The sequence below is a fragment of the Syngnathus acus genome, chromosome 2, assembly GCF_901709675.1.
Source record: "Syngnathus acus chromosome 2, fSynAcu1.2, whole genome shotgun sequence".
In the NCBI taxonomy this organism is placed as follows: Eukaryota; Metazoa; Chordata; class Actinopteri; order Syngnathiformes; family Syngnathidae; genus Syngnathus; species Syngnathus acus.
The window spans coordinates 19,523,233-19,544,877 of NC_051088.1; the positions used below are offsets into that span (position 1 = coordinate 19,523,233).

A 21,645-nucleotide genomic window follows, 5' to 3' on the forward strand; every position below is an offset into this window, starting at 1 on the left:
AGGCCTTGACACCGTATAGTATTATTATTATTATTATTATTATTATTATTATTACACTCTGTTGAAGTCAACACCACTTCAAGCTAAAACCATAATAATAATCAGCTCGTTAAATGAATGCCTGACATTTTTAATATTGGATATCATTAGATCAAGGGAGTCCGAACTCTTTCCTCGGCTGTGTTGCAGGAGGGAGACAATGAAAACAGGCAGGACAGCAGCAGCCCTCCAGGACAGGAGCTGCATTAGATCATGCAGTAAGTGGATCTTGTCGTCTGGAATGGAGCTTTTCAAACTTCCCTTTGCCACTTTCATCTCAAAGGTCTATTTGTGGACTTTGCCACTCCAGAGAGATCTGGGCGCTGACTTGTCTCCATTGTAAACCTCAGTGACAGAGTTTGGCTGATTCCTGTGTTCTCTCTACAATGCATGAATGGGAGGTAGGATTAATGATTCTCCACAGTCATGCCGAAATCTTTATTATCTTTTCTCTTTTTGTGTTACTGATGGGATTCTATATATTCTTATACAGGCCCCAACGAAAACACAATCTCTCTCTCTCTCTCTCTCTCTCTCTCTCTTTCTCTCTCCCTCTCTCTCTGTCTCTCTCTCTGTCTCTCTGTCTCCCCCCTCTATCACTCCCTCACTTTCTCATTCTAGTGCACCCTTTCTCCAACTCTTTCCACCTTTTTCTCTCTCTGTCTCTGTCTCTGTCTCTCTGCATACCGAATGATGCACGTATTGAAAGTCACATAAACTAACATGACTTGATGTAACCATTGTCATCAGTCTTTAGATTACGAGCCCTCACTCCCTGTTTCGGAGAAGTCAAACCCCCTGACGCAGGACATTGACCGAGCTTCACCTAGTTGCCTAGTGAGAATGTTGCAAAACTGTGACGCCGAGATGTTTCGCAAAGAGACAACAAGCACTTACCAGGTTTGTGAAGTAACAACAAATTGTATTTGCGAGTCTTATAAAAGGTTGAGATGAATTTCAATGTTATTTTAGACACTTTTTTGTGACGAAGTGGTGAAATCCATGTTGGAGGTGGCTAAGATAGTGGAGCTCATCCTCAAGGTATCGCCCCACTTGTGTTCCTGTTCCATGATTTATGTCTGTGACCTGTTAGCCCTTTGTTTCTTAGGAGCCAAAGGACAGCCTTATTGTCTTGAGTGGCTGCGGAACTTCAGGTCGCCTGGCTTTCCTCGTTGTGGTAAAGCATTCAGTACTCAACATTTGAATTTGAATGTTGACATTATACAGTTACAAATACATAATAAAAAATACACAATAGGGGCTGCAAGTTGACGAAAAATGAAAATGACGTGGCATGTTGGTTTTGGACCACAGGTCTTGGATTTTTGACACATCTGTTCAATCTTATTGCCAGGGATTAGCATGCTGTGATGTATTGATCCTCATTTCTTTATTAGCCAGTCAGCGTTCGCTGAGGAAAGTGTAGTTTTCTGTTGCAACTTCACAACAGAACAATGACATCACACCGTTGTGTGCTTGTGTATAGTCGGGGTTCAACAAAGCACTGAAGGAGATGAACCACAGTGAGGTCTATGCATACATCATTGCTGGAGGTGACAAGTACGTGTTACACTCGTTTACTCACTCACTCACTCACTCACTCACTCACTCACTCACTCACTCACTCACTCACTCACTCACTCACTCACTCACTCACTCACTCACTCACTCACTCACTCACTCACTCACTCACTCACTCACTCACTCACTCACTCACTCACGTCTTTCATGTTTTAAGAGCACTGCTCTCCTCCCAAGAGGCCCCAGAAGATGACCCACACCTGGGCATGAGCTGTCTTATGAAGGTCAGGAGTGTGATGGAAAACGTGTGCAATGTGTCTGTCTTCTGCTTCGGCAATGAGTCACGTATCATTTATTTATTTATTTACTTACTTCACTAGGTGTGCAAGGGGAAGAAGAGGGTCTTGTTCATCGGGATCTCCTGTGGACTTTCTGTGAGTTAGATGCTTCATTAAGGCATCCATGAAGATGCTGAATGGAGCTTGATTTTGTGCCATTTATTTAGAAAATGTAATTGATGTACTTTTAGGCTCCATTTGTGGCAGGTCAGTTGGAGTTCTGCTTGCGGCACCCGGAGGTTTTCACTCCTGTTTTAGTTGGTTTTAACCCGGCACATCAGGCACGGTATGTTTACGTTCGCTGGTCAAAACCTTATGTGCACCTACCTGCACAATGGCATTCAAGATGAGACTTATATCACAAATTCTGAAAAAAACAACAATGCTAAATTTTGACACTACAATTTTAATTACTATTTAACACTTTTCTTTTTGTTGTTGTATAGTGTGCATTGCATCATACTGCATTTGTCATTTGGGTTAGGCTTCAGCACACCCGCCACCCTCATCAGGGTAAAGGTGGCTCAGATAATGGATGGATGGATGGATGGATGGATGGATGGATGGATGGATGGATGGATGGATGGATGGATGGATGGATGGATGGATGGATGGATGGATGGATGGATGGATGGATGGATTGATTGACTGACGGACGGTTTACTCATTTAACTCCATGTGTGAGGGAAAGTCTTATATGCATGGTGCAGCTCTGTCTTTCCCTTATGTAGGCATGTCAGCTTTTCCGAGTGTCTGGGCATGTACAGTTTAATCCAAGGACGTCTTAATGCATAATTGTGAAATAATCTCTGTGCAGGAATGAACCAATACCAAACTGCACATTCACTTTCCTCAGTGTGGTCCAAAGAATGCAGGTGCTTGCCAAAAGTCGAAGGGCCTTTCTCATCAACCCATCAGTTGGGGTGAGAGCTTGTCACTGGATTGTCACTGTCTCTGCACACCATATTCTCTTGACAAAAGTATAGGTCTTGGTGTGTGTATGTGTTACCCCTGTGCTTTGTGTACGTTTGAGTTCAGCCAGAGGCCATTAGTGGTTCTTCCAGGATGAAAGGAGGCAGTGCAACAAAAATGCTCCTGGAGGTATTCCTGTGTGCTGCTCATGCTGCCGCTTTCTCTCACATAACCACCACACACCAGTAAGAAACTGTGAAACCGCTGCTATTGATTCCTGCTGTGCCACAACCCTAAACATTTTCTCTACATAAATGTGTTGTGTGTGCCCCATCACGGCATTCTGATTGTTATTGTGTTTGTAGAGTATGAGTTAAGCAGCAAAATTCATCTGTTTTTTAATGTTGACTAAAAATGACATCACAGTTGCTAGGTCTCAGGTCACAACCAAACACAGCTCAGAAAATTGGTGAGCCGCATTTCGGCTAGACCCTTCTTTTTCGAGTCGAGTTCGAGTGCGAGTGAGATAAGGACAAAACTGTGAGATAATCAGCAGTAGCTGTTGTACTTAAGATTTGGACAAAGATGTTCAGGACAAAAATGAATGGAAACTACTTGTGCTCAAAAGGAGCCAATCTGTGCGCCCGATTCAGTTTGGGCCTGCACGGGTTCTCAGTGAAGTATGCAACAAAAAACATGCAACAGAGTGTAAATTGAATTTGACTAGAAATCAAATCTTTTGGGTAGACCTCTGAACAACAAGAGGTGCATTTACGGGTTAATTTTCATCTTACGTCTCATCAATGTTAATCACTTGCATAGAGTGATGAACAAATATGCATTATTTGTAGTAAATATGAAAACTCTGAAATTGAACATGTTTCTGTGATGCACTAGTTGGGAATCACTGCTGTAGCCTGTTTTTACTTGTTCACAAGTGGCTGCTCCTCTGTTTCTTCTTTCCATAAGGGCTATCATAAAGCACCTGAAAGCCTATGAGAAAACAGTTGAGGTCACATATGCTCATAACACAGCCATTGCTGGTTTGGTGGCTGCAGCTGGGAAGAGGTCAGTCAAACATAATTATCCTCCCAACAGCACAAGAGAATAAAATGTCCAAGCAATAAAATATATGGGGCTGCATTGAATGATTTGTGCACGTTACAGTTTACTCTCTAAGAAACGTGTGTGTTACCTGGGCTGGGGCAGCCTGGCTGTGCTGGGCCTCATTGATGCTAGTGAGTGTGAGCCAACATTTGGAGCAGGTGAGCAACATTGCTGTAGTCACAAATGTGTTGCAATGAATTGGATTTTGAAAAACGGAGGCATCCTACTCATTGTTTTGTGTGTGTGTGTTTGTGTGTGTGAGTGTTTGTTCGTGTGTGTGTGTGTGTGTGTGTGTGTGTGACATAGCCTTTGGCGATATTCAGGCGTTCATAAGTGGAGGATACAGAGCGCTCAACAACAAAGATGGTTCCATTTCTTTTCTGGTATTTATGAAAGAAACTGCTTCAAGGTTCCCTTTAAGGTTCTCACAAATTAATGTAAAAAAAAAATAGTGTCTAAATAATGCAAAAGAAAATCCAATACACCATCATGTTGTATGGCAGTAAAATCACATCTTTGGAGAGATTTAACATTTCATCATGCCCATTGTGATTGTGTGAGGCCTAAAATATGTGAAATCCTGTGAAGTCAAATGAAACAAGCTCTTCTTTTGAAGTGTCATGACACACCGCATTGATGACGACAAAAGCACATCTCTGTAACTTGTCCCCATAGGGTCCCCAGTTTTGCATTGCGCATGAAGAGTTTTTGCTTCACGTCCTCCCCACGCTTGATGACCAGGACACTGTCATTCTCATCTACACACATACAGGTGAGAGACAACGCTAGAGCTTGACTGCGGTCTGTCGTCAAACATCCTCTTCAAACATCCCGATGTCTTCTTTTCTCAGACAATATCAGTGAAGTGATGAATGTAGCCCACCGAGTGAGGGAAAAGATGTCTAACCTCCATGCTATTTATCACCAGACTGATGGATATTACGCTGATGTTCAAGTTGGTTATCTCCCTGACTAAATTTGAATTACTAACACATACTGTACCTTGTGTAATCCTTTTCTTGTATCTAACATTTCCTTGCTTGTATACTTCCCAACCAACCACCTCAATAGTGCCTGCCTGTCTGCCTACCCTACCTACCGATATACTCCCCTCGCTTTTAATGAAATCCTTAATGCTTGTATCTGTCCTTAATACATTCCCTTAATATCCACCTTTTTCTTTACAGGAAGAAATAAAACTATTGTGTAAATCCACTTTAACATTTTCTTGGCAATTACCGTCTTCTGGAAGTCTACAGCACATGGTACATCACTCACTCACTCACTCACTCACTCACTCACTCACTCACTCACTCACTCACTCACTCACTCACTCACTCACTCACTCACTCACTCACTCACTCACTCACTCACTCACTCACTCACTCACTCACTCACTCACTCACTCACTCACTCGCTTCTGTTGTGCAGTGGGAGCTGTCCACCAAGTTGGTGCTGAACGCTGTGAGCACAGGCGCGCACATCCTAAAGGGCAAGGTCTTTCACAACCACATGATCGACGTGCAAGTTACCAACAGCAAACTTTACCGCCGTGCTACACATTTAATCCAGGTATCAGATTTTCTTGGTAATCAAGCATTAACCTGGTTAATTGATATCCTCACTGCTGCACCCTTGAGCGCATCTGCAAATTTGGTTAGAAAAGAGTGATGACACCCAAATTCTTCTTGTGCTAGAAATTGTCTGGTCATCCTGCGGCCAAGTGCGAGGAGGCTCTCCTGAAGGCTATCTACCAGGTGGACCACCTGACTGAGGACATTACCTCCTATCCAGTGGCCACACATTTTGCCACCGGCAAAGAAAGGACAAAGGTAACTGAATGACAAAAAACAACAAGTATTGTGTGCGCCATGTTTCCTCCATTTTTTTTGTGAGCAGGTAGTGCCTTTGACCTTGGTCTCACTGCTGAGTGGTTGCTCTGTCGAGGATGCAAGGTCTTTTCTGGATTTGCAGCCAATCATACGGAAGGCCGTGGAGGCCTATGTGCAGTAATGCCCAAGATATAATCTTCAGCAACAAATTACACCAGACATTTTTCTGTTAAATTAGTTGAGTACTAATGAAGATGCACCTTGTTTATAAATGTTTCCAAATCCATGAGCTTCACATTATTCTCAATTTTTATCCACATATATTTTCAACGCAGCATGAATTGCCATATTCATTCGTGGATGAGTCAGACAATAAACGAGGCTGGAAGAAGTTTAATTTCTTTTTTAGTTGGCTCACATTCCATGCAGTTTATGGATTTTTTTGTAGTACCAGCATACCGGTTTGCAGAGAGGAATTTGTCTACTTGAAGAGTGTTACACAATAAAAGAATGAACTAATAAATAAAAATTATATTGCATTTTAAAATATTTTAGGGGTGACACCATCAAAGCATTATGGGCAAGCAACATCCGCATTCGGCAAAATGAGATGAATCATTTCCTTCTGGTTCTGTCTGTTCCCGGAACAAAGCACAAATATTAAATGTCTACAATTTAGTTTTGCACAAAGACTCCCACAGATGAGCACAGCAGACATTCAGGCTAAATGATGTAGATAAGTTTAACTACGTCTGCCCATACATACCTTAACACTACCATCACCATAGGCCACTCGACCCAAAATGTTGAAATCAGCAAACCGCTCAACAACACAGTGCCATCTGCCATCTGCCCTGCTCTGTGAAAACTGTGATTTATCTGTCAAGAGAACACTTGCCACAAATTTTCCGAAACACCATTGGAGACTGTTTGTGGAACAGAAATGAACATCGGATTCATGAGTAACAGCCATGGTGGACATTCTTGGAGTCAGCATGTCAAATTTGAGAAATGTGTGGCTTTGTGCTGTTTGATGAAGCTGCACATTTTTGGACTAGACACATCTGTCCAAGAAATGTGCTACATCTTGAAATGCCGCATCTGTGAGCTGGATCGATCCGTCTTGGCAAAGCAACAGTAAACATTGTCAGATTTAGACAGATTTGGGAACATTTGAGAAGCCTTTGTGCACATGTGTGTGTGTTTTAATTGTGCTCATGAAAAATGATCTTTTTCATATTTTTGCGCTGACTGACAACCCATGAACAAAATCAAACCTGGACTTAAACTGTATTTTTTTGCTTTGACTTTTGTACCGTTGCATTTTCCTTAAAAAACAAACCCAAAACATCTTGTGCATTGCTTTTATTTTGTATTAACATCATATGTTCATCACTTTAGGTACTTCAGGCAAAACAATGAGTACACAAGCAGCCCACTCTTCAGCTCATCCACTTGAGCATGGCCCGAGTCCTTGTTTCTATGGATTCACAGTCATACTGAATAACCATGGTGACGGTAAGGCATCAGTACTCAGTAACACACGTCGCGCTGCTGATCCACATCGCTGCTCACGCACACCCCAACTGAATACATAGCATGTGAATATCTCACAAGTCATTGATTCCGTTAGTTCACCTAGAAGGAAGAATCATGCTGCTCAGACTCTAAAGCACTGAAATCATAATCACAATGAGAAATATTCAATACACTTTTTATGTTTATATTAGTCTAGCATGAAACAGGAAAAAAAAATACCGATAATATATGATCCTGTCCTCAAAGTGAGAAATAATTATTAAGGCTTCTAACTGTTTTAGACACACAGCATCGAGTAAATAACTATTCGGCGATGAATGTCTTCCGATCCGTTTAAAATAATGAGATTACGTTTATAATCTTGAGTGCGTCATATTTTTAAATTTAAGCTGCTAGTTAGGTAACTGTTCAGATTTCAAAAACAATTGTGGCAGTGATATAGATAAATATTTAACAGAATGTATGCTAGAAGCATAAATACACACTAACCGTAGTAAGTGCAATATCAATAACAATATCTGGAGGTCTGCAAAGTCAGCAAATGATTAAATGCAAAACTTGGACAAAAAAAAAAAAAAAATACTCATGAAACAGTAATTCTGCATTCCTTAGATATACAACTTCCAAATATACAAATAATTAGTATATTTAAAGACTGTAGGCTAGATTGTAGTTTCAAGTTTTATGTCACTGTCCAAATTCCAACAGCAGCGAGATAAAGTGCATCAAGTGTTCTGGTGATTCCACTCGTTCTAATCAGTCTGTGAAGAAGAGAAAAAAAACAAGAGTCGCAGACTCGATACGCAAAGTGTCGTTTCATGTTCAGTTTTTCAGACGGGGATCTCAGTCTTCCAAGGACCCCAGCTGGGACTCCACTGAGGTCTTGGTGAACTGATGAAGCAGAGCACCATCTGCTGTTGCGCCTCCGTCCATCCGCCCTGTCTCCTTCTGCTTTCCTGACTCATCAGCGTCGGTGTCACGTGGACCTTTAGCGTCGGAGTCTTCAGCATCGGCCTCCTCGTCCCCGGTCGCATCGATATCACAGGTTGAACTATGACTCTGCCAGTTAAAAAAAAAGGTGGTGACCCAACAAGTTGGACACCAATATTGCTCCATCTCTATAAAAGTTGATTCATGTCAACAAGTAAGACATCGCCTCAACTTTCGTTATAACGGAGGTAACTGTTATTTTAAACGGTATAAACCGCGTTTGACCAAAGAACTCCCACAAGCGTGCCGAGCTAAGTTAATTAAGGTAAGTGGTAGGTAAGTAGACTTACATAACGCCTTGTACAAACCGGGCCACTTCTCTCCAAATGCATCATCAGACCGTTACAATGATGTGAAAAAATACTTGTCCTCTTTACAAATGATTTCTTTTTTGGCATAGTTTACTCACTTAACTGTTCAAGATCATCAAATAAATATAATTGCTGAGACCTGTATTACTTCTAAAAATACTTTTACTCAAGTAGAGTATTGGACCACCTGTGGTTGTCAGTAATTATGCAAAGAGGTGGCAAGAAAAGAAGTTGCAAGTCTTACCTCTTAAAGTGGAGGCAAGTTGTTGCAAAAACAAAACAGATCTGTTCAGTCTGTCTAATTGGATAGCGAGATTATCTTCCCCTGATGGCTTAGAATTAGCATTTAGACTGCACTAGGTCACATTCGTCTTTGAGGCAGACTTGAACCCCTTCGTCCCGCTCACAAAGAGGAGTCGTTTTCTTCACTCAACAGCCCTTGTGGCTGTGAATAGTTTTTAATTGAAAAAAAAAAAATGATGATGTCCATCGATATCATAGGTATACTTGTACACCTGTACACTGAAATCCAATAGATGCAATACAGTCACTGCTTTAAAAATAATTTACTTGCACAATGAATAATAAAGGTGTTGATTCCGTGTGTTTGACCAATATTCAATTTCTTTAACCATTTATTCCCAATTTCTCAGTTAATAATACAACTTGCTAAAAAAACGCACCATGTTCACAAAGCAGTTACCCAATTCATTTAGATTTAATTATTTTGTCTATGCTGAGAAGACTTTGCTTTTTATTCTTTTTAAAAAAAAATTTAAGTGCAAACTGTGTATTTAACCTGTTTAATTATAATGTGCTGACCTTGGGTGAAGCTCTTTCTTGCTGCAACAACTCGCCTTCTTCTTGACACTCTCCCATGTGATCCTTGCTCTCCTCCTCCACATCATCATCTGCTCCTGCAGAAGCACTGTCGTTTCCCTTCTCCTCCAAAAGTGTTGAGTCTTCATGATCTGGATTTGGAGAGTCTTCTGTGACCTTGCACTCTTCCTGTTCTTCACCAAACCCATCTTCAGTGATCTCTCCTCCATCTGCCTTGTCGCTCTCGCCCTTCTCTTCATCAAATTCTGCTCCAACTGCCTCCTCGCCTGTCTTGTCCCTATCTTCAGTATCCTCCTCCCTTTCACCTTCCGTGTCATTATTATTTGTGTCACTCTCTGGTGTTTCTTCCCTCATGCACTGGCAGCACTCTTTCTCGCCATTGATTTGTGAATCCTCAGCTTCATATTTCTCCTCTTCATCTGTATCTTCCTCATCTTCCTCAGGAAGTGTCTCGTGAGTTTTGAATTCCTCGCTTGATTCGTTGTCTTCCTCTTCCTCTTGTACAACCTCTAAACTCCTTATTTCCCCTTCTACTAAGGCCACGCTGTCATCGCGCCTATTTGTAGGCTGTGACACAGATGCAGGGACTGGTGCTGTGGTCTTCCTGAGTTGAAGAATCTTAAGGAGATCAAACTCCATCATCACCGGCGCTTCAGCTGCCGCCGGGTTCATTTTCAGAGGGCGTGCTGCTAATTTTTTGCGTACACATGCGTCACAGGGGCAGTATTCGTCATCACTTCGTTGGTCGCTGAACTCGGCTGTCATCTCACCATCGCTGGAGGAGTCGGCAGTTTTGACTGACTGGTTTTTCATGACCTGACAATTAAAGAATACAATAATTTCCAACTTTCTGCAACAAAATCCTGCCAAATTTAATGTGTTGAACAGTTTTTTAAACAAATCACATTAGACAGTTATCTGTAAGCATACACATCACCTGAGCATAACAATATATTGCATTATGTAACGCTAATGCTAATGCTAAAGCTGTATGAGACAGTCTCGCCAAGATGTAGGAGACCAAATATAAATTTTTTGTATTTTGGCCACATTGGAATCTGGAAATCTGCCTCATACAGTGTTTTACCATTTGCATAAATGGAAAGTTGAATTTTGTTGGATTTACCTTCAGCATCCGTCGGCGCTTCTCTGTCATGGTCGACTCCCTAGATAGATTAGCCCCCTTTGGAGGCTGAGGTGACTTTCCGCTTCGGCCACATCGACTATGGATCTTACTCATTTCCCGCTTAATGCTGTTCTGGATTCGTTGTCTCACTTCATCCCTCAACTCTGAAATCATTGTGTCCAAGATGAGACTGTCGTCAAGGTCCCAACGGACTTTAAACTCCTCCATGGCATCAATGTAGTGGTTCATAAATTCTTTCTCCAGCTTCTTCAGAAGGTGCAACACCCACACTGGATCGGGATCTTGGGATGGTTTATTTGACAATGGTGCTTGCAAAATCGTTGGTGGTGTTGCTGAACTGGAGTTGGAGTCGGCAGAGCTTTGGTTAGATAATGAAGGGTCTGTATCTTTTGGACTTTGCGGAATTTGAGGGACTTGACTTGGATTATCACTATGCCAAGGTTGTTCTTTAGAAAATACCTCAGCCTTAACTTCTACTTTGTGTGGTTCTGTTGTCTGCTCTGAAGCTTTCTCCACAGCCTCATCCTCACGTGAAGATTCCTTGGGGAGTGTTTCATCCCCTACTTGATTGTCTTGGTCCTTCCCTGAGCCACCAGAGCCACTGCTCATGCCTACCCCTGATGAAGACCTTGGTGGGGTCCCTTGTTCAATGCCGGTGTCCTTGGTCTCAATGTTCCTAGGTTCGGTGAGCCAAAGGGATTGGAGAATGGCTATAATGTCGTTGTACTGCCGGTGTCTGTCCTCATGTTTGTTGCAGCTTTGACCTCTGACAGGCTCAATTAACTGAAGCTGAGCCAAACAGTCCAGGAGGCCTCTGGCTGATGTGCTTAGTCTACGCCCATAAACTGGAGACACCTGTGGAATAGATTTCATATCATTTATGTCATGTTCTTGTTACACAAACACATTCCAGACAAAATAATTAGCCTTATTTATCTTACTGTACCTCAGGCAAGCTTCTACATCGTCCCAGAGAGGAGCCGAGAAGAACCTTCATGACTGCAGTTGAAGAGCGCCAATCTTTGGGTAATGCCGTTCCACTAATCCATGGAGAGTTGGGTTGGGGAGGATCTAATGCATCACCACCTGTAGCCAGATCTATATTTTTTTCATTAATTGTAGCACATTCTTCTTCTTTCTGGTAACCCCCAACTTCCTCCACTTTGTCTAACTTATCTTCGGCAAGATGTTCCTCTGATTCTATAACAGCTTTAAACATCGCTTCCTTGCCGTGCCGATCATCAATGAGCTCATCAAGAGCAATCATGTCGCTGTTAGAAGGAATGCTGCGCAACCAATCATTGACCACTTCACTGGGGGAAGCATTGGGTAGACACTCAGGGGTCACTACTTTCCCCTCATCCTGATCCTTTTGGCTGCTCTTCATCTCATGCCTGATGTCTTTCTCTAAATGCTGTTTGCCACTGGTTTTGCTTGACTGCTGACAGTGTTGATGTGTGGCCTGAGTGTCCTGGACAAGGTCAGCAGCAGACACGGTTCTTTCAACATGTGACTTCTTACTACAAGGTCTAGAGTTGCCCTGCTTTGAGGACTTGACTGACATCTCTTTCTTTGTAGAAATGGATGTTTTGACAGATCGGACACTGCCACTCTCAGATGGGTCAGCAGTACCTTCTTCTTTACTCTGCTTCAAGCCGTTCACTTTTGCATCACCTGCCAAGTCACGCGACAGGGAACATAGTCCACTGGAGTTTGCACTCGCCGCCTTGTTGATGAGGCTACTCTGTGTTTCTTCAGCTCCACTTTCTGACTTTTTGGAGCCACTATTGTCAGGATCAACAGTTGTCTCAACTTCGTCAGGCTGCTGAGCAAGCTTAGAATTTTTAACCTGGGCACGAACTGATGACAGTGAAGATGAGATCCTGTTGTTATTGCTTTTGCAGCTTGATGCTGGGCTAGCACAAATACAGTCCTCATGGTGTTTGTCAACATCCCCATCAAATTCAGGTGCTTCAATAGTCGGGATGTCGACTGCTCCGGGACTCTCGTTGACTCTGGAGTTATGAGATAATCTTGACTGGGCATTTGGAGCTGCTGTTCTCATTCTGTCCTTGGGATTCTCTACATGGGAAATGCAGGACTTGCAGCTGTCTGTGTCACACATTTCCTGGTCATCTGGCAATGCAAGAGACACTGACCCAGAGTTTTGACTTAGTTGCTCAGTGCTTCGTGAGTCCTCCACTTCATTTTGTTCCATTGTTTTTTCCTCTTTCTTGGCTTCATTTTCATCGCCCACCCCTCTTTTCGCTCCCTCTTCAAATTCTGACACTACAACACACTGGCATTTAAAATGTCCAGATTTAGCAGAAGTTGCTGAGTGAACTGAGCACATACTCCGGGCCCTTACCTCATTAGAACCACTTGGTGATGAAGCTCTAACTTTCTGCAATGAGCCAGTTTTTTTTGGTGACAACATTTGACCATAAGAGTGTTCAGAAGTTTTACTTGGTGTATTTCTTTCTTCCACATCTTCACCTTCAACAATTTGTGACGTCTCTGTTGCCTCACTTACCATATCAACCCCTTGTGGTGTTTTAATGGTGACTGCATTTGGTTTTTGAGATGCTGGTTTTAGATTCTTGATAGAAACTGATTTTTGAGAGGCAGATGAGCCCCGGGAAGATTTTGACTTCATAGACATGGCGCTGGCTCCTCGCTCTTTATCTTCATCTGCCTTATTTCCATTCACCTCAATAGTAGAAACTTCCTTTAGATCAGGAAAGTTTGGGGTACAGGTTGTACGACAAGAGGTTGTTGATTTTGTAGACAAAGCACTGTTTGTCCTTTCTTCAGCTGTGTTACAATCTTCTTTGTTGCCTTCAATATCTGGATTTTCAAGGCATATGTCTGTTTTTTCTGTTTCAGTTGGACATTGACTATTTGTGGACTTGCGGTAAGATATTTTGGATTTCCCTGACTTTGATGATTTCGTTGAGAGGGCACTATTGGGTCTCTGCTCAGTGCCAGACTTGATAGAAACAGAATTTACAGAAAGACAACTATGAGTTCTACTGTTTTCCAAGTCTGCATTGTCAGATGGAGAGACACTTGAGAGAGTCTTAGTTGAAATACAAGATTTTGCTTCTCTTTTGAACAAGGTTCCTCCCTCTGCTCCTTCTGTTGATGTGACATTGGGACTTTCAAATGTGCCACTCAAGTTGGACTTCTGAGACTGACCTGACATAACACTGGAGCTTCTCAAGTTATTTTCTGTTGTTGTATCAGTAGAAACGGATTTCTGAGGTGTGTTGGATTTATGGATTATAGCTGAGGTGGTTCTGTCTTGGTGTTTTTCTGTTGTCTCAGGACTAGACATTCTGGAAATGGCACTGGCTGTGTCACTTTTCAGGACATCAAGGATGGCAGATCCACGTCCTGTGAGATTTGTTTTGTTGGATAGTGTAGACAAAGCATCATCGTTCATTAAGTAATTTGCATTCTCTTGGTTTTCAAGAGGCGAAGTTGGGTTTGAAGGGGCTTGTGGAGGGTCACATGATCTCTGTGAAGCTCTACTACTGCTATTGGAGGTGACTACCCATTTGCAGCCTCCACAATTACGACAGACACTTGACAACCCGGATGGGCCGGAGGTGCCAGATGAAGCTTTAACTATGCTTTGTATCTCTTCGCTCTCATTTGTTTGGTTTACAATTTTGGTGGACCTACAAGAAGCTCTACTTACATTTGAGCTGAATCTGAGAGTTTGATCTATCATCTCAGATCCACATAGACAAGAGGTGACAGCAGATGTTGTTTCACACTCTTTATTGTCCTGGTCCTCTGGCTTGTTGAGCTCAGTCGAGTGGCAAATTGGCTGACTGTTGTTCAGGTGAGCATTTGAGGATGGTCCACTTCTTTGTGAACACTGTGAAGCACTAGGTGGCAGGTCATCATCAACATCTTGGTCTTCTTTTAATGATCGCAGTACATGTGAGGAGCTGCTGACTCTAGACAGTGTGTGATCCACCTCTTCCTCCATTGGCTCATCCACGATTGACCTCTCGCTAGGAGATCTTGCATTGTCATTCTTGGTGATCACTTCACTGCGACTGGAGCACCTGCTCATCATGCACATGTCAACGTTAGTGTCTTCATTCTGCGCCATGTCTAATATCTGTTCTACCCGTTCCACCACACATGTTTCTTCTTGGACAAGTTGACTATGCTCTGAATCCGAACCTCTTCCACAGTTGGAGAATTTTGCCCGGCAACGCACTACTCTCATCGAGTTACAAGATGAGGAAGAGCCAGAGGAATGTGTGTGTCTTACTGTAGTGTGAGTCTGGCTCGACATATATTGGGGTGGGACAGGTGGCTGCTTATGATTATGTATTGGGTGGTCCCAGAGGTTGTACTTCTCTTCTTGCATTTGGTAACAGCAGCTGCACTGACTCACATCTAATGGATGATGGAGTGATTGATTGGAATAGTCCATATCATCTGGGTCAACAGTTGCACAATCAGAGCAGCTTTCGGATTGGTAATTTTGCAAACAAGGGGTGTGGGCATGACTTGGAGGGCAGCAGTCACTTGTCAGAGAGGGTGATTTTCCAATCTGCGTGGACCACTGCAAGGTCTCATCATTGCGGAGGCGAAAACGAACTCTCATCTCCACGGAGAGACTGCCATCCTTGTTGACTAGGACACGCTTTTCAATGTCGTCGTTCATAATAGAAGGTCTCTGTTGTGTGTGTGCTCTTATAGCGTTGCCAAAGGACTTCTCTGAGGACAACGACAATCGAGTGGAGCGGGTAGATGAATCAGATCGACGGTGGATGATGCTCTTTTTTGTTTCTAGACCAAAGTTAACTGAAAGCAGAGATTGAAAAATCAAACAATAATTAGCGCTGTGTTGTAAATTCATGTGTCTGCACATAATGTATATGTCAATAACTGATAGCCTACCACTTTTCCTGCTCTCCTGTCCCTCACTGCATTCACTGGCTCCGGATTGAGCTCCATGACGGGTTGATCTTGCTTCTTGAATACCTGGGGATCGAGCTCCACTTCCAGGAGTCCTAGGACCAAGACCAGGGGACTTGCTGCTCAAACCTGGGAGTTTTTCCTCTGAGCTCTTTCGTATGATCTTCAGTAGCAAGGGACTGAGGGCCTCTCTGCCGACACACACCAAAACTCCAGGGCATGTCATCAGACTTTGAACGTTGTCAACCTAGGGACCCATTTACAATGTTTCAAAATGTAACACAGATAAGTCAAAAGTTGAACAAGAGGTTAAGTGTACGGTGTCAGTTTGTCATTGTGCACTGTTAGACAAAACACATTCAAGTGCAGATTCTGTATGACTTTGCCTTTGTTAATGCTATTTATCATTATATCATCACAAGTTTATGATGCATGAAGCTGGATGATAAAAAAAAAAGCATTTGCAGGGCATAGAGGTCTATGGATCTAATTCTCAGGTGTCAAACTCAAGGTTTACGTGGCCTGTGAAGACAAATCATGTGTGATGCCTTCATGTTTCTTGCAAATTGTCTTCACTTTTGACAACACTGGGATGAGATAATGCCAGAATTTTCTATACCGACCCCCCCTTTAAATTAAATTGAAAAATTTACTGTTTTTTGATTTCGAAACTGGTTATCCATCATTTTTCACAGTTGTAATGGCCCTCCGAGTTAAGCTATCGCAACGATATGGCCTGTGACAAAAACGAGTTTGACACTCTTGATCTAATTAGGGAGTCATTCATGTATGGAAGTAAAAAAAAAAAATCCTCACCCTGCGTCCCTCAGCAGTGTAAACCTTTCGGACATGGAACTGCATCACTTCGGACACTTCCTCAAGAAAGGCCCTCATACTTCTGATTGACCGCCTGCTCAGGACCACACTCCTTCGCATCCCTGGCTCAGTATTTTTAACCAGCAGGATCCGCCGATGCCTGTGAGGTAGATGGCCAGGTAAGGACGTGGACGAGGTTTCTGGTTGAGTGGATATGCGGCTGTGATGGTGCCAAATGCTTTGGCTTTTTTTGGCATGCTCCATATTGATTGGTCTAGGCTGGCGCCGGTCAGAGCAGAGGTAACAGCCCCCATCCTGGAGTTCCTCCAGATGTTTGATGGTGCGGGTGCCGCGGGGCGTGGTCACAGTCCGCACACCAAAAGGAAGTGGCACCTATACAGACATAAAATAGTTTCGTATAAATGTTGGATCTAGAAGTTATCATCATGCTAAAATGCATTCAACAGACAGTACTCAGTAGATAAAAAAAAAATAAATTGTAACAGTTTATATAACTTAATTCTGCTGTTCCTGTTTTGATACCCGACACCTGTCCTACTAACCTTTTGCGAAAGGTCATCTAGCAGTGCATCAAAACATTTGAAGCTACGCTTGTGGATGGCCATCCTGACACCGCCAAACTGGCTGTCCCCGCTTTTGTAGAAGGTTATCCTCTTGGCTGGTGTGGCTGTCTTCACGTGGGCGGGGCGCGGGTCAGAAGGTGGTCGGGGCCTGGGTGTTGAGGCATGTTTAAATGTATGTGGAAGGCCCCACCTCCCTTCTTGGACAGTCGTCATGCTGCACTTTCACACACACCTGATGGTTGTAAAACAGGGCAATAATGAATGTAGTGATACATTTTAAGATATTTTTTTCGTCTCATTTCGTCCTTTTTATATAACCATGTGATTAATCTGGTTGTTTGACAAGGAGGATTCAGGTCAGAATATCCACTAACAAGTCATATAACTCGAATATATTCTAATTTTATAGCTTTATTTTAATAATGCCCAGATCAGGGGTCAACAATGTGGTGCAAGTGGGCACCAGGTAGCCCCCAAGGATGACACGAGTAGCCTGCGGGAAAGTTCAGTTATCATTTGAAAATGTTAATATTTGCAGAGCTGTATATAAATAGCGTTGCTTATTTATATCTATCTGCTTCCGACCATGTTAAGTCATTCTTGATACTGGGAGAATTCATGAACATGGTCAGTGTCTCCACAAACATAAATATCATTCTTAACATATGCTTCAATGTTTTTTTTAGCAAATGCAGAGGTGCGTATCCTTTTGCAATAATCAGTCCTCCAGAAGTAGTTGTTTCGCTGTCAAAAAGGTTGGTGACCATTTTTTTAGATGGACATTGTTAATAAGGTACTTTTTATCAATGCACTACATCATATTAACAGCCATATCTACTATATTGGCTACTTTATTTAACTACATGACAGAATCAAATCAGGACGACTTGGCACAATGCCCTAAAGTTTTATACAACCTGAAATTACAATCACATTAATAAACACATTGTAAAATGAATACAATCAAATCAGAATTATATCGATTTTGACACAACTCTATATATTTACTAATCTAATAATTCCTCGGGGGCAGTAAGAGGGCAAACCACCTTTCCTGGCCCAAGACAACCTCAACGTGACGCTCAGCATCTTAATCTCTCCTAACAACCTTACACCTAAAACAGCACCAGGCTCTTTTTTTAAAAAGGAAATACCCATTTACAGTTTACAAACTAGTAGTTTTAGTTCACCAGTTGTTCATACTGTATTTAGTGATACAAACATGACACATTTGGAACTCTCCATCTTCCTTGTTAATAGAACTGCCTCATATGACGCAGGTGAAAAAGAAGATTGAAGAATTACTCTGTAACCATCTGAAGAAGGATTTTCATTGTTATCATAGCATTTGTCTGAAATCTAAGACAAAACAAAAATAGCCACAGTTATTTATAGTAAACTTACCTAACTTAAAAAACAAGAAACATTTATTTAAAAAAAATGTATAAACATGTTCAAAAATGATACTATCTACAATGCCCATAACTACAATACATCAATAGTTTATTATTATTTTTAAACACTATTTTACCAGATTAATCTAAGGTTCATTTCGTTCATTTCAGTTTCCACTATAGGTAACATTTACGGAAAGATCTCAACAACAATAATAATAATAATAATAATAACAATAACAATAACAATAATAATAATAATACTTTAAAAGAATAACAATAATAATAATAAATTGGGACTCACATATTTAGGAAACATGGTCCAAAGGCAATTTAAAATTCAGTAGGAGAACGCGCTTGACCCTCCGAAAGGTCTAACGAGTTGAGTCCGACAGCAAAAGTTAACATATTCAAGTTACTCTAGCGCCGCAGTTTGAGTCATGAGCTGAGACGCTTCTTGAGCTCCTACAATAAAATGGCAGTCACTAATGAGGAACATGGTAGGAGGGAGGACAAGGATAGGGTGGGGGTATGGGAAGAGGCAAGGGGAGGAGGCTAAGGATAGAAAGAAAAGCCTGCTTAAGAACCTGTGTGGAGGTTGCTATGGTGAGGCCAAGATGGTGGAGAGACAAGTGATGCTCCCATGTGACAGGATGTGATGCATGAAATGTGCTATTTTAAACACGTCTTAAAAAAGTCTGTTTCTTTTTAACATAGCGATCAGCAGACATGATCAACACCTTTAATATTGTGGAGGTTTCCTGCGGAAACTTTGGTTTCTCTCACATTCCAAAGACATGCATGGTAGGTTGATTGAGCACTCAAATTGCCCGTAGGTGTGAGTGTGAATGTTTTTTTGTCTATCAGTGCAACCAGTTCAAAGTGTCCTCCTGACCCTTGTAAGGAAAAGCGGTTCAGAAAATGGATGGATAAATGGTTCAACAGCGCCTCTCTCTTTCATGGTATAGGACCACTGTTCTTGTTTTATATCCGCTGTGAAAGATATGATAAAATGTTTCAAGTGTATGCTCACTTTGTGAGGTAGCATACTGAAGATGGACGGAATGATGGATGGATGGATGGATGGATGGATGGATGGATGGATGGATGGATGGATGGATGATGGATGGATGGATAAATGGATGGATGGATAGATGATGGATGGAGTGTCATTAAAGAACGACTAGGGCATAAAAAGGCACGGAGAGCAAGAACATAAACAACAATGAAGCAACAAGTTCAGACGCAAAAAAAATCCCTATCTTCCAGCATTTAAAATTTCTTTGTCTAATCTTTGAAAAATAAAAAAACACTCATTCAGGTGACATGTTTTGCATTTGTTATCATGAGATAACATGAGCTTTGTTTTATTTGCAGGAGCTGCTGTCTGTTCAGTCCTGATTTTGCTGTCAACTTGGAAATGAGCTGTGTCAAATATCTTTTTTCATTTTCGCACAAGCTAGTGCTAGTGCTAAAGTTAATAAAAGACAGAAACTATTTTGTTTTCAGTTTTTTTTAGCCACATCATCAAAACAGGAATTACGTAATTGATAGCAAAAAGAAACAATCTTTTGTACTGATGTAAATTTCACTCTCTGAACTTTTTGACCTTCACTTAACAAATAAAGGAGCAGAATCCATAAATAAATAAATAAATAAATAGATAAATAAATAGATAAATAAATAAATAAATAAATAAATAAATAAATAGATAAATAGATAAATAGATAAATAAATAAATAAATATTCTGGTCAATGCCATCACGCTCATGAAGAAAGCCAATGAGATTAAATGGTGCTCTTGTTCTTTCTATCTCTCTCCGTCAGCCCTTATCCCTTATAAGTGCCACTGACCGGTCACCTCTCAACTGATTGGCTTTCCCACTCGTTTCTAGAGAAATAAAAATAAAAATGCGTTTTCTTACCCACGTGGACACATCACGACTACAAGTGTCAATTTTGCATTAGAATACCATGGAGAAAAGACTAATCGAGCCGTATATCCATCTCAGGCTTCTGCAGATCGCGCATAAGGGGCGCACCTGAGATTGTCAAGCCACTGTTCGGAGAATGCCGGCATCTACCCCTCCAAAATAAAACTTCAAATTCATGGAGTTTGACAGAAATAAGAAAGCACAATAACTTTCTTCTTCGCTAATGAGTCTTAATTTACTTGCGTTAGTGTGCCCAGTGTTATTTTATTTTATTAATTTTCTTGTAATGTTTCTTTTAGTCTATCTAATGTTTGGTTTTGTTGTTTACTGTAATGTAATTTGGGAATGTTTGGCTTGTTAAATGCCTGAGTAGTTTGTATTTGTTCTTGCAAAAAAAGAAAAAACTTCCAATGCCATTGCAAAAAAAACCAACCAACCAACCAAACAAACAAACAAACAAACAAACAAACAAACAAACAAACAAACAAACAAACAAACAACATACCATACAGTAGGAACTTCCCGGTCAGAGTGCTAAATAATATAACAGTTCAATCAAATGTAGATTCTTAAGTGGTCAATAATAATAATAATAATAATAATAATGATAATAATAATATTAATAATAATAATATTTATATGAATAATAATAATACATTAATGTTATCTTATGTCATTTTAGATCACTTTTAATTAATTAATGAACAACTCATTATCAGGAAGACGGTAGAACATGGGGGTTGGTGGCTGATAAGTGAGTAGGATTCATGTAGTTAAAAGAGGATTAGACTTGTTACACCATCTGTGATCCTCAGACAACAGCAGTCTGCTGGTCTAACAGTGTCTAGTCAAACAATAGAAATCCTCAACTCCATGAAGATGCCTGGGTCATTGTTGATATGTGCAGTCTCATTCATTGTCCTTTTGATGCACAAGACTTGTTTATGCGTTGTATTTTCCTTAAGTGTAAATTTTAAGTAGGCTTATTATTGGCTTCTTTTGTAGTTGTGCTGTGTGGAACTGCCCTTTGTCCCACTGAGGACTGTCTTAAATATTACACTTCATTGATGCAATCATGGCCTGACATTGACATTGACACACGTATTCTCAGCGTTACTTGCCACAGTTTTAAATTTTCACAAGCCAAGAAAAATATGTTTGTCAACAAGGGAGGGGGAAGGGCTGAATATATGCATTTCCCATTTCCTATCCCTATGTTATAGGGTCAGAGCAGCTTCCCCCCCCCAATTTTTTTTTTTATTACTTGTAGTCTATGGTTTTTCTTTCTGTATCACAATGAGATTTGTCAGCAACGTGGCACGGTGGTCCTCTGTTAAGACATGTGCGTCACCATTCGGAAGGTGTGAATTCAAATCCACTTCTTGCCGTCCCTGTGT

At 41.3% G+C, this 21,645-nt stretch overlaps 2 protein-coding genes across 6 annotated transcripts; one reads left to right on the plus strand and one right to left on the minus strand.

The window, feature by feature from the left end:
• The first annotated feature begins 329 nt into the window (after nucleotides 1-329).
• On the plus strand, nucleotides 330-8,424 carry gckr (glucokinase (hexokinase 4) regulator). Of its 4 annotated transcripts, XR_005096382.1 has the most exons (20): nucleotides 330-440; nucleotides 790-939; nucleotides 1,012-1,080; nucleotides 1,148-1,216; nucleotides 1,526-1,599; nucleotides 1,778-1,844; nucleotides 1,941-1,994; nucleotides 2,090-2,184; nucleotides 2,716-2,821; nucleotides 2,937-3,055; nucleotides 3,780-3,878; nucleotides 3,978-4,075; nucleotides 4,224-4,300; nucleotides 4,593-4,689; nucleotides 4,769-4,872; nucleotides 5,105-5,182; nucleotides 5,349-5,489; nucleotides 5,615-5,749; nucleotides 7,151-7,267; nucleotides 8,115-8,424. XR_005096382.1 is itself a non-coding variant. In XM_037242576.1 (19 exons), exons 1-19 carry the CDS (start codon nucleotides 426-428, stop codon nucleotides 7,169-7,171), a joined length of 1,668 nt encoding a protein of 555 aa, XP_037098471.1. In that variant the 5' UTR covers nucleotides 330-425; the 3' UTR covers nucleotides 7,172-8,424. The 4 variants fall into 4 exon arrangements, 3 of the variants coding, with proteins under 3 accessions (XP_037098471.1, XP_037098453.1, XP_037098462.1); XM_037242576.1 differs by having other exon boundaries at nucleotides 7,151-8,424; XM_037242558.1 differs by lacking the exons at nucleotides 7,151-7,267; nucleotides 8,115-8,424 and adding an exon at nucleotides 5,817-6,148.
• On the minus strand, nucleotides 7,100-20,339 carry rp1l1a (rp1 like 1a). 2 transcript variants are annotated; one of them, XM_037242546.1, is made up of 8 exons: nucleotides 20,240-20,339; nucleotides 16,900-17,152; nucleotides 16,337-16,729; nucleotides 15,503-15,767; nucleotides 11,523-15,406; nucleotides 10,556-11,431; nucleotides 9,412-10,245; nucleotides 7,100-8,347 (listed from the first exon to the last, which is right to left on the minus strand). In XM_037242546.1, exons 2-8 carry the CDS (start codon nucleotides 17,131-17,133, stop codon nucleotides 8,132-8,134), a joined length of 6,702 nt encoding a protein of 2,233 aa, XP_037098441.1. In that variant the 5' UTR covers nucleotides 17,134-17,152; nucleotides 20,240-20,339; the 3' UTR covers nucleotides 7,100-8,131. The 2 variants fall into 2 exon arrangements, with proteins under 2 accessions (XP_037098441.1, XP_037098440.1); XM_037242545.1 differs by lacking the exon at nucleotides 20,240-20,339 and adding an exon at nucleotides 18,619-18,971.
• Between the last annotated feature and the right edge of the window lie 1,306 nt (nucleotides 20,340-21,645).

Coding starts and splice junctions, on each gene's coding strand:
- gckr (XM_037242558.1), top strand. Junction 1,995..2,089: donor GGATCTCCTGTGGACTTTCT/GTGAGTTAGATG, acceptor ATGTACTTTTAG/GCTCCATTTGTGGCAGGTCA. Junction 4,690..4,768: donor TCTCATCTACACACATACAG/GTGAGAGACAAC, acceptor TTCTTTTCTCAG/ACAATATCAGTGAAGTGATG.
- rp1l1a (XM_037242546.1), bottom strand. CDS start 17,133: ATGACGACTGTCCAAGAAGGGAGGTGGGGCCTTCCACATACATTTAAA. Junction 15,768..16,336: donor ACACTGCTGAGGGACGCAGG/GTGAGGATTTTT, acceptor ATGGGTCCCTAG/GTTGACAACGTTCAAAGTCT. Junction 8,348..9,411: donor AAGAAAGAGCTTCACCCAAG/GTCAGCACATTA, acceptor TTTAACTGGCAG/AGTCATAGTTCAACCTGTGA.